The 15,687-nt window shown below is 41.5% G+C and overlaps 2 protein-coding genes and 1 long non-coding RNA gene across 7 annotated transcripts in view; all 3 read left to right on the top strand.

Annotated features, from left to right (window-relative positions):
• Positions 1-2,645, top strand: part of LOC102164818 — a 230,832-nt gene extending 228,187 nt beyond the window's left edge. The window contains exon 11 of the long non-coding RNA XR_002339638.1: positions 789-2,645. This is a non-coding gene — a long non-coding RNA (uncharacterized LOC102164818). The remainder of the gene's footprint in view (positions 1-788) is intronic.
• LOC110257261 lies at positions 4,953-8,190 on the top strand. Its single transcript, XM_021076837.1, has 2 exons — positions 4,953-7,042; positions 7,198-8,190. The coding sequence occupies exons 1-2, from the start codon at positions 6,748-6,750 to the stop codon at positions 7,392-7,394; spliced, it is 492 nt and encodes a 163-aa protein (XP_020932496.1). The 5' UTR covers positions 4,953-6,747; the 3' UTR covers positions 7,395-8,190.
• The window catches only part of CPEB4 (cytoplasmic polyadenylation element binding protein 4), a 68,742-nt gene continuing 60,252 nt past the window's right edge, over positions 7,198-15,687 (top strand). For 3 of the 5 annotated variants that reach the window (XM_005657623.3, XM_003134043.5, XM_005657622.3), the window contains exon 1: positions 7,203-9,707. In XM_005657623.3, coding sequence (XP_005657680.1) covers positions 8,583-9,707 — 1,125 coding nt within the window. In that variant the 5' untranslated portion in view covers positions 7,203-8,582. Of the gene's footprint in view, positions 9,708-15,687 lie in introns of all 5 variants that reach the window. The other 2 variants (XM_005657625.3, XM_003359814.4) reach the window with 2 other exon arrangements.

Below are 15,687 nucleotides of genomic sequence, written 5' to 3'. Positions count from 1 at the left end.
TCCAAGGTATGTGTGTTTTTAAAGTCAACCTAACATTTCTTACTTTGAACTTCCTTATGACTTGTATATCAAGAAGAAAGAAGGGGAGTTCCTGTCATGGAGCAGCGGAAACGAATCTGACTGGGAACCATGAGGTGGTGGGTTCGATCCCTGGCCTTGCTCAGTGGGTTAAGGATCTGGCATTGCCATGAGCTGTGGTGTAGGTCGCAGACATAGCTCAGATCTGGCGTGGCTGTGGCTGTGGCGTAGGCTGGCAGCTGTAGCTTCAGTTGGACCCCTAGCCTGGGACCCTCCATATGCTGCAGGTAAAAGAAGAAAGAGAATTGATTAATTCAACAATACTTCAACAAACACTCATGAAAGGCCTACAGGGTGCTGGGTCATAACGCCAGGCTCGGCATTAAATAAAGTAAAGGAGTTTCCGTCGTGGCTCAGTGGTTAACGAATCCGACTAGGAACCACGAGCTTACAGGTTGGATCCCTGGCCTCACTCAGTGGGTTAAGGATCCGGCGTTGCCATGGCTGTGGTGTAGGCAGGCGGCTACAGCTCCGATTTGACCCCTAGCCTGGGAGCCTCCACTTGCCCAGGGAGCGGCCCTAGAAATGGCAAAAAAGAAAAAAAGTAAATAAGGGCCATACTTCCCAACTTCTTTTGCCATGGGATGTGGCCATAGAGCCAAATTCTGGCCAATGAGAAGAGAACGGAAGTGATGTGTGTATGTGTCTTCTGAAACATTTCCTCAAAGAGAAGGGTGGTAGTCTTCATCTTCCTCCTTCCTTTGATCTAGAATACAGATATGATGCCTGGAGCTTGATCAGCTATCTTGGATCTAGACAGAAGTTTAATTCTGAAGAAGGAAAAGCAATGAAGTAGAAAGAATCCTGGTTTCTGATTACTTCTTGAAACTACCCCGCCAGCACTATATTGACTCTCCCAAATTTCTTTCACGTGAGAAAGGCACTTTTTTGTTGTGGGCAGCCTTCATTTGGGTGTTTTGTGCTTTTACACTATTATGAGAAACTCTCTGGTACCTTACAACTTTATGAGAAAATACTACGGGAAAACGTACTTAATTGGAATATTGTGGGGACAGAGCCTGAGAATTTGCATTTGATGGGTTCCCATGGAGACTGATGCACGCTAAAGTATGAGGCTGGATGTTTATGAGTCAACTCTTTTAATTGATCTTTAGTGAAATATATACTCCAACAATAAGGGAGCAAGAAATTTGGATATTAAAGGAAAGGACTATCTTTAGTGTTTGTTTGGTTGGGGTTTTTTTATAGTTGACTTTCTTTGAACCTTTATTGCTTACAGGTTCCAAAACGAAACTCCTTTGGTAGTTAAAATTCTAGCCAGAAGGAAATCATCAGACAAATTGGACCAGTGCCTGTGAATTTAAGGTTGTGTTAGGGCTACAGTTTTGGTCTCTGACTCCCAGATCTCCAACCTCTGGACTCTGCAGCTTCCCTGCAAGCTTCGAAAAGCTATTCCTTATCCAGTATCACAGGTGAAAATCCTCCAGTCTAGCCATGGAGTGTAAGATGGCAACTGTTTGGCAGCCTGGCCATGGTTTTGATACAGGGAAGTGAAGTGTGTCCAATCCAAACAGCAAGGGGTAATCTAGGTCAACACCCCTTCTACATAGGTGGCTGGAGCCACACAAGAATCCAAGTCATCTCATGTGATGCATGTCACAGTTTGGAAGGTCAACCCTCCGTTTCAGCTCACCTAAATCTTTTCCGGGATATGCTGATTTCAAGTGAAGCCTGTCTTTGTCCTGGACCTTTCCAAACCTTTTGTTCAGTAACAATGCATTAGGAGAACTTGCTTCACCGCTCCCCACCAAAATGGGTTGTCAACTATGGACTCCATGCTAATGATAATACCTTAAATGGGAAAGCAGGAAGAAAACAATATTTAAAATCCAAAGGGCTTGTGCAAGTTATAAAATGACAAACAAAAGGAGAAAATGTAACCTAGCAATTAACTGTAAAAAATAATAGTGCTTTCCAAGTGAACATGCACACTTTTCAATATTGAAACAGGGTGAGGATCAGAGGTGGGGTTTAATAAAACCTGCTTTGGGGACTTGGTTCTGTTTCTGTCGGGCTTGCCTTCTGGCAGTGAGCTTCCAAGTAGTCTTGGGGAAAAAAAAAAGGGATATTCCAAAAGTGATTCCACCCTTCTCTCTGCCCCTACCTTCACAGGACCTGCCTTTGACTGTTATTATTATATATATATATATTTCTTAGTTTTAGGAGCATATAGATTCCAGTACTACATAAGAATGCTATTAACACTGCTAAGCAAAGTTCTGCTGGGTATTAATCTCTTAGGGGACTGGATGATATACTTGCCCAGACTTGTCTTCTCACTATAGCTCCCTCCTTAAAACAACATCAAAGATACTGTGTTCAGGAGTTCCCTTGTGGTGCAGCAGGTTAAGGATCAGCATTGTCACTGCAATGGCTCAGGTTGCTGCTGTAACATGGGTTTGATCCCTGGTCCAGAAACTTTCACACTCTGTGGGGATGGCAAAAAAAAAAAAAAAAAAAAAAAAGAAAGAAAAAAAACAAAAAACAAAAAAACCTTTACAGAGAGTTCCTGGGCCACCAAATCAAAAAAGATCAACTGCTTTACATATTTCTGCATATTCTGAATATGTGTGCATGCAATTTATGGTAGTATCTGGTGACTTTCTGGGTTTTGTTTTCTTTTTTAGCTCCACCCACAGTGTGTGGAAGTTCCTAGGCCAGGGATTAAACCTGTGCCACACCAGAACTTCCCCTGGTGGCTTTTTGTCTGAGTGTCCTATTTCCATAATGCCTCAGTGTCTCATGGAAATGAACCGAAGCAGGGCCACTACATTGTGCAACTCCAGGGGCGGCATTCACATCATAGTCTGTGATGCCCTATAGAGTTGCACAGTGCACAACCTGGGCAGCAGGGGGTGGTGGCCCTGATTGTTAAAGTCATCAGACAGGCCCAAGGGGAGCTTTGGGTGTATGATGTTGGGAGGAGACAATGTATGCTTCAAGGGCAGTGGTGGAGGACATTAGCTAGCATGGGGCAGAGTTCACTCTGTGTGATTATGGGGTGAGATTTATAACGCCCTACCAAGCTTTAAAGAAAATGGTAAAGGAAATATTAGGGCTCTGCTTCCTGGGAGGCTCTGAGTTTGGGGTGTGGTTGAACTCAAAGCCCAGAGAGGGAAGGACAGTAGCCAGCAGGATACATTCACTAACCTACAATTTCTCTGAAGGTGTGTCAACCCTCAGTGTATAGAGAAGGAGGGTTTTTTTTTTTTTAATTTTTTTAATTTAAAAAAAAAAAATCTGGGTAGTTCCCATCGTGGCTCAGCAGTAACGAACCCAACTAGGATCCATAAGGATTTGGGTTCCATCCCTGGCCTCGCTCAGTGGGTTAAGGATCCAGCATTGCCAAGAGCTGTGGTGTGGGTCGAAGACATGGTTTGTATTCGGATCTTGTGTTGTTGTGGCTGTGCCGTAGGCCAGCAGCTGCAGCTCCACTTCTACCCCTAGCCTTGGAACTTCAATATGCCACAGGTGAGGTCCTAAAAAGCAAACAGAAAAAAATAAATAAATAAAAAAATAAAGGAGGAGTTCCTGTGGAGCAGTGGTTAACGAATCCGACTAGGAACCATGAGGTTGCGGGTTCAATCCCTGCCCTTGCTCAGTGGGTTAAGGATCCGGCGTTGCTGTCGGCTGTGGTGTGGGTCGCAGACATGGCTGGGATCCCACATTGCTGTGGCTCTGGCGTAGGCTGGCAGCTTGGCTCCGATTCGACCCCTAGCCTGGGAACCTCCATATGCCGCGGGAGCGGCCCAAGAAATGGCAAAAAGACAAAAAAAAAAAAAAAAAAAAAAAAAAAGAAAAAAGAAAGAAAGAAAGAAAAAAGAAAAAAAAAAATCTGGTAACACTATACATTCTGGGCGAACTTGCTTTCTCTGCACACTTAAAGCTTCCCAGTGAGTATGTTTCATGGGAGGGGCTCTCTTCTGCCAGCAGAGTGTTCAAGCCAGCACTCATCTGCAATTGTTCATCTCTTTGGAAATCCTAAATAGAGCTACTGAACTGTTGTCATGGTTACCTGGGACAGTTTCAGAGGCCAAAATGGTTTTTTTAATTGTTTATTTATTTATTTGTCTTTTTAGAGGGGCACCCCATCATACAGAGGTTCCTAGGATAGGGGTCCAATCGGAGCTGCAGCTGCAGGCCTTCGGCACAGCCACAGCAACGCCAGGTCTGAGCCACGTCTGTGACCTGCACCACAGCCCACAGCAATGCCAGATCCTTAACCCACTGAGCAAGGCCAGGGATCGACCCTGCATCCTCATGGATACTAGTCAGATTATTTTCCTCTGAGCCATGGAGGGGAACTCCTGAGGGCAGAATGTTTTCACGGAGGGCAGCCCTGAGCTGAGTATCCTGGGTTTCTGAGTGGACAACTGACACAAGAGAACTGCTTCCTCCTTCCTTCTCCCATGATCCTAGTCCTTAACCAGGAGCCTGGTGTCTACAGAGATCATCTTAGCCTCAGCCCAGGCCAAACCTCCTGCCCAGACTTGATTTAGCCTTAAAAGATCAGGCTGGCCTAGCAGCTCCCCGACTGTGGCACTGGTGAGCCTCCTCCCTCTACGAACCAATACAGATTCCTGGATTCACTCATGCACGCAACTTCCAGGCAAAGGACACTTGTGAAGTAGTTCTCTGCACTTAATATGTTAATAAGGAACTGACATTTTTGTTTTGCTCTACCTAGTTATGTCAAGAGTTTCTTACCCTTTCTGGAGGTTTAAGTTCTTCTGCCAGCATTCAGTTGATGTTCTGTGTGAGTCCTTTTACATGTAGATGTGGTCTTTTGATGTGTTTGTGGGAGAGGGTGAGCCTGACCTCTTACTCCTCAGCCATCTTGCTCCGCCCCTGGGAACTGACATTTTTGAAAAGCTCCTATGAGTCCAGCACTTTGCATGTCTCATGTAATTTACTATCGCCTAGCTAGGGAAGAATATCCTTTGCATTTTATCTTGCTTGTAGGGGTGATTGCACTAGGAAGTTGCAAAGCTAGGAGTCAAATTACCTATATGATTCTAAAGCTAGCCCTCTTTCCTTCAAGAATAGTAGCCATTTTAGCCACTGAGAACTGGTAGCCCCAAAAGACTGTCAACCGTCTACTGGGCACTGGACATTCATTTATTCAATGAACATGTCCTGAGTCTGCTCCATGCTAAACCCTCTCGTGGCCACCCACTGGGGACATACAGATAAATAGACACAACCTCTGCCTGCAAAAAGGTAATTCACTGGCAACCACTGGTTCTCTACAAGATGGTAGAAAAAGGAGCAATCAGGGAAACCATGCTGGAGGAAATGACACTTAACTGAGTCAGCCAAGTCTCAAGGTAAGTCCAGCTGTGGGGAATAAACAGCAGGATAGGACTCAATTCCTAACATTCAAGGAACTCAAAATTACAGAGACAAGACTCATGTTCATTATACAAAGACAGACAATAAAATCACTGATTAAGGTTTCAAACAGTTGTTCTACATGAAAGTATGGGAGGATTGAGAAACTGAGGCAGCAGAAGTTGGAGCCATTGAGGAAAGGCTATGGAAATGAAATGGAAATCACCTTTGTTCATGTGATCCTGCTTAAAAGTCTTGATCTCTCCCTCCACCCCCCACTCTTGCCATAGTTATTTGTAGCTCTAGTCTGATTTCTTCTTTTCATTTTTTACTCCTCATTTCCTACTAAAGGAAAACACTCATTCAGCATATTTAGAACCTGCACTGAGAGCAATGCATTATTACCCTAGGTCCTGAGGGTGGTCATAGCCATGGGAATGCACAAATATGAACAAGACATGGAATCCTTGTGCAGCAAATAACCTAAATGATGAAAGTTTGAGAGATGTGAGGTCCAAAACAAATGGCCTAAACAATGAAATAATTCAGACTTGGAAAGGGGACTGCAATTCAGGAAAGATTTCATTGTGGTTAGTTTTTCCGCTAGTTTCTTCAGCATTCATTCATTCATGACTCCTGTCTACAAGGTGCCCTCCTCAAAGAGGCCACAGTTGACCACAGGCCCAAGAGACATAAGCAACCATTAAAATAGGGGATAAACAAGCATGAGACATACACAGGGCCATGGATGTTGATAAGAGGGAATTTAGAAGACAGAGTTGGTAGCTTTTGAGCCGATTCCTAAAACTAAATAGGAGCTTACCAGGTGGAGAAGAAAGGAAATGGAAGGTTTAAAAGGCACTGAGAAGAGTTAGAGCAGCTTGGTGTGGGGCGTTTGGAGATGAGGTGTTAAGATATACTGCTCACAGAGTGGAAAATCTTTGACTACTAGGCTAAAAAGTTTGGTTTTTTCCAAGGAGGTAGTGGGCAGCTGAAGAGAGATCTGAGCAGGTGAGGTCCATAATAAAGATTTTCGTTTTGTACATCTCCCTCTGGTAAACCGGTAGGGTGAACTAGAGCCAGATGGGGATGAGGGCTCAGCCAAGGACGCCGACAGCGGCTGTATCTTTGTGCCTGAGACTGCACCAGACGGGAGCCTAAACCAAGCAAGAGGAGTGGGGATAGGGGAATGGAAGGTGAAGGAAGAGTCTATATTCAGGACAAGGACGTACGCAGTTCTAGGAACCTCACAGCCGCTGGGAAGAATCGCCTCCCCTTCCAGATCCCTCTGGGGCGGAGCTCCGACCAAGGTACGTGATGCCTGGGGAACCACATTTATTCTGGGCAGTCCTCACGTTCGTCCGCAGTTTTATGGGTCGCCACTCGGATCTCCCACGTCTGAACTCTTTCTCGTGGTGCTGGAGGAATCCGTTCTCTTCCGCGCGTCCTTATATGCCTTTCCAGCAGAGCATGGCTAGACGAGATAAACCGCGCAGGAGTCCTCTGCCCATACTAAAGATGGCGACCTGCTGCGCTCACTCTGGGTGGGGGACCCGGTTCCAGGAGCCCAGCCTCACTAGGCGAGGCGCAGACGGAAGGGGCGTCTCTCTAGGTAACTTTTCGACCTTCCTGGGAGGGGACGTGAGTCGGGGGGCGTGGCCTTATCTGAATTCCAACAGCTGATTGGCCTTTCGTCAGGTGGGCGGGGGCGTATGCCCTAACCCACCCCTCCCTTTTCGAACCGGAAGTGTCTCTCGGTCTTTCCAGCTGGTTGTCATTTCGCTCGGCTCGGTCCTGAGGAGAAGGACTCAGCCGCGGCTGCGGGACCCGGGCACCGGGAGGCGGTGGCGGCGGCGGCGGCAGTAGCGGCGGCAGCAGAGGAGGAAGAGGAGGAAGAAGGAGAGAGGAAGAGGAGCCAGGCGGAGTCCACAACAACGACAGCGGGGACTTCGGGACCGGGGTAAAGCGACCGCGGCGGCGACGACGACGGCCCACACAACCGTGAGGAGAAACAAAAGCCTTCTAAATTATAGTTTTTGAAAAAATCTGGGGGGGGGAAAGAGAGAGCAAAGGGGGGGGAGGTCCTTCTCTTTTGGAATAACTGCGCTGGTGGGTTTTTCCTTTTTTTCCCTGTCCCCCCCCACCCCCCTCGCTGCGGAGAATCGAACTGAGAGAACTGAACAAACCGCCCCTGGGTCCCATGAGGGAAAAAAAACCCGGAGCCGCAGAGAGGGGAAGAGGCCGAAACCGCAGGACCTTCCAGGTCGCCCCCTTGGTCGCCGCACCCCCGGGCCGCCAGCTCGTCCTCGTCGAGTCTCGCTAATCCCTCCTGATCGCGACACCCTCGAGTGGGAGAAACGGGTGTTTCCAGCCCATTTCATGGGGGAGAGGAGGCCAGGGGGAGCCCAGGAACAGCGCCCGCAGCAAGACCTGCACCCAGAGCTTCAGGAACAGCCCCAGAGGCCAAAACTGCACCCCGTGAAAGAGCAGAAACAGGACCAGGAACAGCAGAAACCTCCCTGCAATCATTTTTCCATTAGTCAATGCTGATTTCGCCTCCCACCCTAGATAACCTAATATAATCTATATATATAAAATATAATATATAATGTTCTTAAATTATTCCTGATTTTTTTAACTAAGCTGCCAAGAAAAAGAACGTATTCTCCCTTTAGCCCTATTCTAATTTTTAATGTGAGTGAATCTAAACTGCTGAAGAAGCCCATATGTGATTGTTAAATTATATATATATATATTTTTACTCTGCGCAATGCTTATTCTTCTACATTCATAGATGCTTGAGAAGCTGTGTTTTTGTCATTCATGTACGTTTTCCTTTGGAAAAAGAAAGCGCCTATTTTACTAACCAAAGACTTGATTTTTTACCCTCTTCATTTTTATTCCCTCCTAGAAATAAGCCCAGCTGGATTCATGTCAATGTTTTAAGATTTTTCTTTAGGGTTTGTTGTTTGTTTCAGAAACCAGAATTCCAAATCTGAACTATTTAGGGTGATAAGCTGCGATCTTTGAGCTAGCTAAAAATAAGGCATTTCAAACAAGCAACTTAAATTTGGCATAGAGGATACACATACAAAGACGTGAGACATCAGATTGTCTTTTTTATTATAAGATTCTGAGCCTAAAAATAATAAATGGGGGATTACGGGTTTGGAGTGCTAGTGCAAAGCAATACTGGGAATAAATCTGCTTTTCCAGTCAGATTCCATCCACATCTGCAGCCTCCACACCATCACCAAAATGCCACCCCCAGCCCTGCTGCTTTTATAAATAATAACACAGCTGCCAGTGGCAGCAGCGCCGGGTCAGCTTGGCTCTTTCCTGCTCCGGCTACCCATAACATTCAGGATGAGATCTTGGGGTCAGAGAAAGCAAAAAGTCAGCAACAGGAGCAGCAAGACCCTTTAGAAAAGCAGCAGCTCTCCCCCAGTCCAGGTCAAGAAGCTGTAATACTGCCTGAAACCGAAAAGGCAAAATCTGAAGAAAATCAAGGGGACAATTCTTCAGAAAATGGCAACGGAAAGGAGAAAATAAGAATCGAATCACCTGTGTTGTCAGGGTTTGATTATCAAGAAGCCACAGGGCTAGGTACTTCCACCCAACCTTTGACATCCAGTGCATCGTCTCTTACTGGTTTCAGTAACTGGTCAGCAGCGATAGCGCCTTCTTCCTCTACAATCATCAATGAAGACGCAAGTTTCTTTCATCAGGGAGGGGTCCCAGCTGCTTCGGCTAATAACGGTGCTCTGTTGTTTCAAAATTTTCCCCATCATGTCAGCCCTGGCTTCGGAGGCAGCTTCTCTCCGCAGATTGGGCCTCTCTCACAGCACCATCCTCATCATGCTCATTTCCAGCATCATCACAGCCAGCATCAGCAGCAAAGGAGGTCTCCTGCCAGTCCCCATCCCCCACCTTTCACACACAGAAATGCTGCTTTTAACCAGCTGCCTCATTTGGCAAATAATCTTAACAAGCCCCCCTCTCCGTGGAGCAGCTACCAGAGTCCCTCTCCTACACCATCTTCTTCCTGGAGCCCAGGAGGTGGTGGATATGGTGGTTGGGGAGGTTCCCAAGGCCGAGATCACCGCAGAGGGCTGAATGGAGGAATAACGCCCCTGAACTCCATTTCGCCTTTGAAGAAGAATTTTGCAAGCAATCATATCCAGCTTCAGAAGTATGCTCGCCCCAGCTCTGCCTTTGCTCCTAAATCCTGGATGGACGATAACTTGAACAGGGCTGACAACATTTTTCCTTTTCCGGTAAGATTATGTTCCATTAAAAGATTAAGATGAATAGGGAAATGCATGGTGTAATATCTCTGTAACTGAGAGAGTTTGAATTGTCTGTATTCATATCAGAGCTCTTCTTAGAAAATGCGTTAATTACCAGACAGTATTTCGACAGGAGAAGGGTGTAATTTGGAACAAAATATTCAGCTGGGCTTTTTCTTTTTGGGGGGGGGATTTCTTATTGTTATCTTCCCATAGGTAATCGTAAAAATTGGCATGATTATGAATACCAGGTAACTAGTGATGTCATAATTATTAACTGTAATATCCTTCTAGCCTGACAAGAGAATCAGGGTTGGTTTTTCCCTACGTAAGTGAGAATAAGTAACGTATAGATATAAATATATTTCATCATTGCGGAAATTAATGGACATTTTCTGCCTATGTGCATAACCACATAACCTCCCAAATTTTTTTTCTCCACTGTAAAGTAGTGATTTACTGAAAACCAGCTATTGAATTATAGTTTTCTCACTGGTTATATTTTAACCCTGAAGCCTCTCTGAACCATGCAGTCTGAATAGTCTGAATTCATTAATTTGGCAATTCCTGCTAAACCTTTTTGCAAATTCTGGCCTGCCTTGTGTCAGTAAGGACTGCCAGAGAAATGATCTAAATGTTTTCTTCATCCCCATTTATTTTTGAATACTGTGAAACTGTTGATCTCAGAGTGACTCTTTTATGATGCCTTTCACCCATTTGTTTATTTTCCAGTGTTAACACTAGGGGTGTAGATAATTAAACCATTCCTAAAAATAGATCCAGGCAAAGATCACTTGTCTTTCCTGCCACCAGTGTATCCTTATTCTGCAAGAGTCACATTGTTTGATGTCTTTGAATTAATGAGCAAATAGTCTAGTTGGTAGATATTAGATAAAAGGAATTTCATAATTCCCTTTCATAAACATCAGATGCTCCACTAAATTTGTATACTTTGGGAGTATAATCATTTAGATGTGTTTAAGAAATTTATATAGGTGATGAGCTAACATTGAGTCAGTCTTCACAGTGAACCCCACAAGGTAAGCTCTATTATTATCCCCATTTTAGAGATAAGAAAAATTGAGTATCAGGAAGATATAATAACTTGCCCAAGAACACACAGCTAATAAGAGTACAAACTCTAGGTTAAAAAGCGAGGATTAACAAATATATCTGTATACACGTATACATGTGTGTGTACACATAAACATGTGCTACATCTAGAGGGTTATTTTAGAGGTCTTTCTGCAGAGGCTAAAACAGATTTCACAATAGTCCCAATGTCACCAAATATGATGTTAGTCCAAGTAGAATTATCTGTTTTAATTAGTAATTGCTCAGAGGGAGGGGAAGTTTACTAAGAAAACCCCGAGTCAGTCCAAAGAATTAAATATCCCTTCTCTAAAGATTCAGGTGTAATGGTTAGGATGTATCCTAAAATATTTGGTTAAATTTAGTTTTAGATTTTTTGAAATAAATTTTTGCCCAGGTATAAAAAACGCTGTTGGCTTTTGTTTCTAGAAAGCTGTTTTTACTGAAACCAAATAGAGCAATAATCGGGCTTTAGTGGTCAGGTAAAAGGCTGTTTAAGACATTGGCAATCCCATGAAAGTCTGTTTTTTAAAAGTTGGTTTTGATAATCCTTTGAACATAAATTTAAGGGAAATTTAATGCAAAGGTAACTTTTATCAATTATTCACATATTTCTAATTTAAACACCTAAGATGGCATTCTTGACATTTTAGCTGGATTAAGATTGGCTCAGAATTGAAAATACTTTTCTGTTTTGTTTTGCTACTATAAACCAACAGAATGAATTTATGTGCCCTCAGAGTTTGTTTTCCATTCTCAATTTACTGACTTTTGATAAAAGTTTACTTTAGGAAAAATTAAAATTTCAGAAAATAAATACATATATATGCACAATATTAATATTTTGTGGAGTTAATGAGATGTATTTAACATGTGAAATTTTTTCAGATTGTTTCTTAGAGATTAAGCAGATTTATGAAATAATAAAACAGTCTAAGATTGATAACTAAAAAATGTTAGAAACTAACTCTTCCCTTAGAATTGTTGTCTATTATGCTGAGGATGAGGAAAGGGTGAGTCAGTATACCTGGCTCAAACATGGTAGGATTAGAAACTAAGTTGTTGATTTCTGCTCGCCATACCTACTATTTCTAGAAGAGTGTGTGTATTTCTGTGTGTGAAAGAGAGAAGAGAGGGAGAGAGAGAGAGATTGGGAGGTGGGGAGCTGAGAGCAAGATTTGGGGTGATTTGAGAGTCACAATGAAAATAAGTAATTTGAAAAAAATCTTATGACAAGAAATTCCTAACTGGGTAACTGAGTACTGTGGTGCTTACTTAAATGAAGGCTCTGTGTGTGTGTGTGTGTGTGTGTGTGTGTAGTTGTGTTTTAAAGAATTATTCTTTTGAATTAATTTTTTGGCACCAAAAATACTGTTTTGAGTTGATATTAATTACTTGGTTAAATTTGATATAGAAAATTTGAAGGAACATTTGACTAGGAGCCCAGGCACCTAGGTTGTGGTCTTGGCCCTATCAGTGTCATAGCATTTTGGGGCCTCAGTTTCTTCATAAAATTAGGGGGTGAAGAGGAGTGACCTAGGTGATTCCTAAGTTCCTTATGACCATAAAGCAAGCTACTGTGAAATTTAAACTGCTGCAATCACAGGCCACATTTTTTCCCTAAACACTCCTATCTTATTTAAATTTATTACCTTAGATACTATTAATTTTAGGAGAGACATTTATAGATATTATTAATTCAATTTCAGTTGTTATTAGATATAATTCCTCAGGTGTTATAGAGAGACCTTGAAATTTACCACAGAAATTACAGAATTTACATGGCTATGTTATAATATTGGTATTCAATCAAAGGCCAGCATGGGATTATTATAGTAAGAGGAAATAATCAACCTGAAATGTAACTAATACTGGGCATTGTTTATTTTCATTTCAAATGAATCATAAGGGTTTTTACATTTGTTTAATACAGGTTTGGGTACATACAGTGAATTAAAGTTAATGATGACATTTTAAATTAATGTTTTGGCCAGTCTTAACCTTCTCTTTTATCCATGTTTATGGAGCAGGAGCAAAGATTCCAAATATATGGATAACCCTCTAAGTAACTGATATTACAGGCATTAAATTTGGGGATTTTCTTTGTATTAAATTTGTTTCTAGTTATTTTTGCTTAAAGTTTTCATTATGTGAATTCAGATAACATGCCTTAAATCCAGTTTTCAGATACAACTAAACCAGTGTATATGGAGTCATACATAGCTAACATACCAATGATAGTCTGAGGGTTTTTTATGTATTAACTCATTTAATTCATTCAACAATCTAATGAAGTAGAAACTACTGTTGTTGTTGTTGTTACTATTCGCACTCAAGGTGAAGACGAGGATGCTTCCCAGAAACATGTAAGATGAGAAGAAAAATTTTACAGTGAATATTGAACTTAGATAATATTCAGATTAATACTTTGTTTTTGGTACATACCATATACTGGGCACTCAGCTAAGTGCTTTTGCATACATTGTTTCACTTCCTATGTTGGGTTTCTCACCCCTATGAGGTTTGGTTTTATTGTCTTTATTTCAAAATGAAGATATGATGTGACTAAAGGCATGGCTTGACCCTTACATTAAGGGGGAAGAAAATCTACCCATCCTGCCAAACATATCCTGGAATCCTAATGTCAAAACCAAATAATCTATCGGGGCACCTGCCAATAATTGTATTTGAATATAGCACTTCTTTGGAGTGGTGCCTAGATCTTTCTGTCCTTAAAGGAAAATAAAGGAGAATTGTGTGCTATATATCCTTGTACTCTCTCATCTTCAGCTCAGTTACGTCCCCATCTCCATTAGCTAAGAACCAAGAAGTAGGTCAAAAAAAGAGAGAGAGAGCAGACAAAATCTGTCACAGAGACAATCCTAAAACTTGATTGATAGGGAGACATTGTAGGATTTAGAGCCCATTTGCTCTTACTTGGTCACCATGGATTTGTTAAGCTGTCTTAATCAAACAAATAATTCATGTCCTTTAATAAATCTCCTTGCGTTGTCAGTTTATTGATCCTTAAAATTATATATAGCATCTTATACTTGAAAACAGAAAGTTACTACATTGCTTCAGTTCTGAAAAGTCCTGGTGAATTATTAAAATTAGCTAAAGTGCAACCGTATTACATTTTTTGTTTGTTTTTACATGTAGTCCCAAGAGGGATCTTAGAAGTAAGAAAGATTGACTTTGTATTTATTTATATTAGAAGTGGGGACTACTTATATTAGGAAAACTTTGGGAAACGCCTACCAGTTGCAATTTTACTCCTTTTTGTAGAAAGCCTTTGAACTCGGTTTAATTGCTTTTCTGAGGGAATCAAAACTTGGGTGGAGTAGAGTTTTTTTTTTACTGTTTTTTGTTGTGTCTTCGGAGAAGCCGTGGAATATGATCAACACTGTTTAATGTCTTTCAGGAAAAACCTGTTTATTGCAAGCCTACTGAATGTGGTTGTTGCTAGTTGCAACTAGAAAGATGCTACGTAGTTCATGAGTTTATGCTTTTGAGAATAGTTTTTGTGTTCAGGAGAAAGAAATGGAAAAGTAGTCTTAAGGTTAACATATATCTGTTTGGAGTTTTACAGTCTAAATTTATTTTCCTTATGACTTTTCTCTCTCTTGTCATAAGGAAAATAAGCTTGAAGTTCCATTATCACATTTTTTTCAGCGCTGTATTGTACCTCAGTTTTTGGTCCCATCACAGATAAACTAATGTATATAATGCATTTCTCTTTAAGGCAGGGCATTTATAATGTGAGCATTCATTTAAACTTTTCCTGACAAAACTCATATTTAATTGTTCAAAGAAAATTATTCTTGTAGAAATTAAAGTATATCTTTACCATGATAAATTTATAGCCATATATAATTTCTTCAAATTTATTATAGATTCTCATCATATTTCGTAATATTGAAACAGAAGGAGTTTCACTTTCAGGTTTTCAGAAAATTCTTAGTAGGTAGAAAGATAAAGGTATAGATCTTATTTTTAATCGATTTCTGAAGCTGAAACTTAGAAAATTACTGAGAGAGGGTGTTGTGTGAGGCCAAAAATGTAGTAGACCGAAGCACAGGCCTTGGATCTAAACAGCCTTAAGTTTGACTCTGAACTCTAATTGCTATGTGATCTTGAGCAAATCACTTAAATTTGGGAACACAGTACTTCATCAACATATTAATACCTAGCAGTGAAGGGTTACTGTGAGGTATTTTGAGTATTAGGTGGCCTAATTATTTTATTTTTTTGCTTTTTAGGGCCTTACCTTCGGCATATGGAATTTCCCTGGTTAGAGGTTGAATTGGAGCTATATAGCTGCCAGCCTATACCACAGCCACAGCAACACTGGATCCCAGCCTTGTCTGCAATCTACACCACAGCTCATGGAAATGCTGGATCGCTAATCCACTGAGCCATATCAGGGATCAGAACCCACATCCTCTTGGCTATTAATAGGATTCGTTTACCCTAAGCCAACTCCAATTACTTTTTTTTTTAATTTAAAATATGTCTCTCTTGTTGCCACAGCTGCAGCATAGGTGGCTTGGATCTGATCCCTGGCCCAGGAACTCCATATGCTGTGGGGCAGCCAAAAAAGAAAAAAAAATTTTTTTTAAATTCTTTAAATAAAATAAAATATGGCTCTCTAAAATTGAGTAAAATCATGAAATTAATTATAAAAACTTGAGTATCTATGAAAGATTTTGAGCACTCCTTCATATTGCTTATCTTATATATGCTCCATTTGTCAGACTACTCCTTTTGAATAAGCTAGATGCTAGCCCAGGACAAATAAAACATTTAGCAGAATTATCAATTTTCTTGAAGAGAAGTTTTATATTTGTATGTATACCTAAACTTTTATTGGCAT

Source organism: Sus scrofa, chromosome 16, assembly GCF_000003025.6.
Source record: "Sus scrofa isolate TJ Tabasco breed Duroc chromosome 16, Sscrofa11.1, whole genome shotgun sequence".
Taxonomy (NCBI): Eukaryota; Metazoa; Chordata; class Mammalia; order Artiodactyla; family Suidae; genus Sus; species Sus scrofa.
This window is presented reverse-complemented; position numbering and strand designations above follow the sequence as displayed.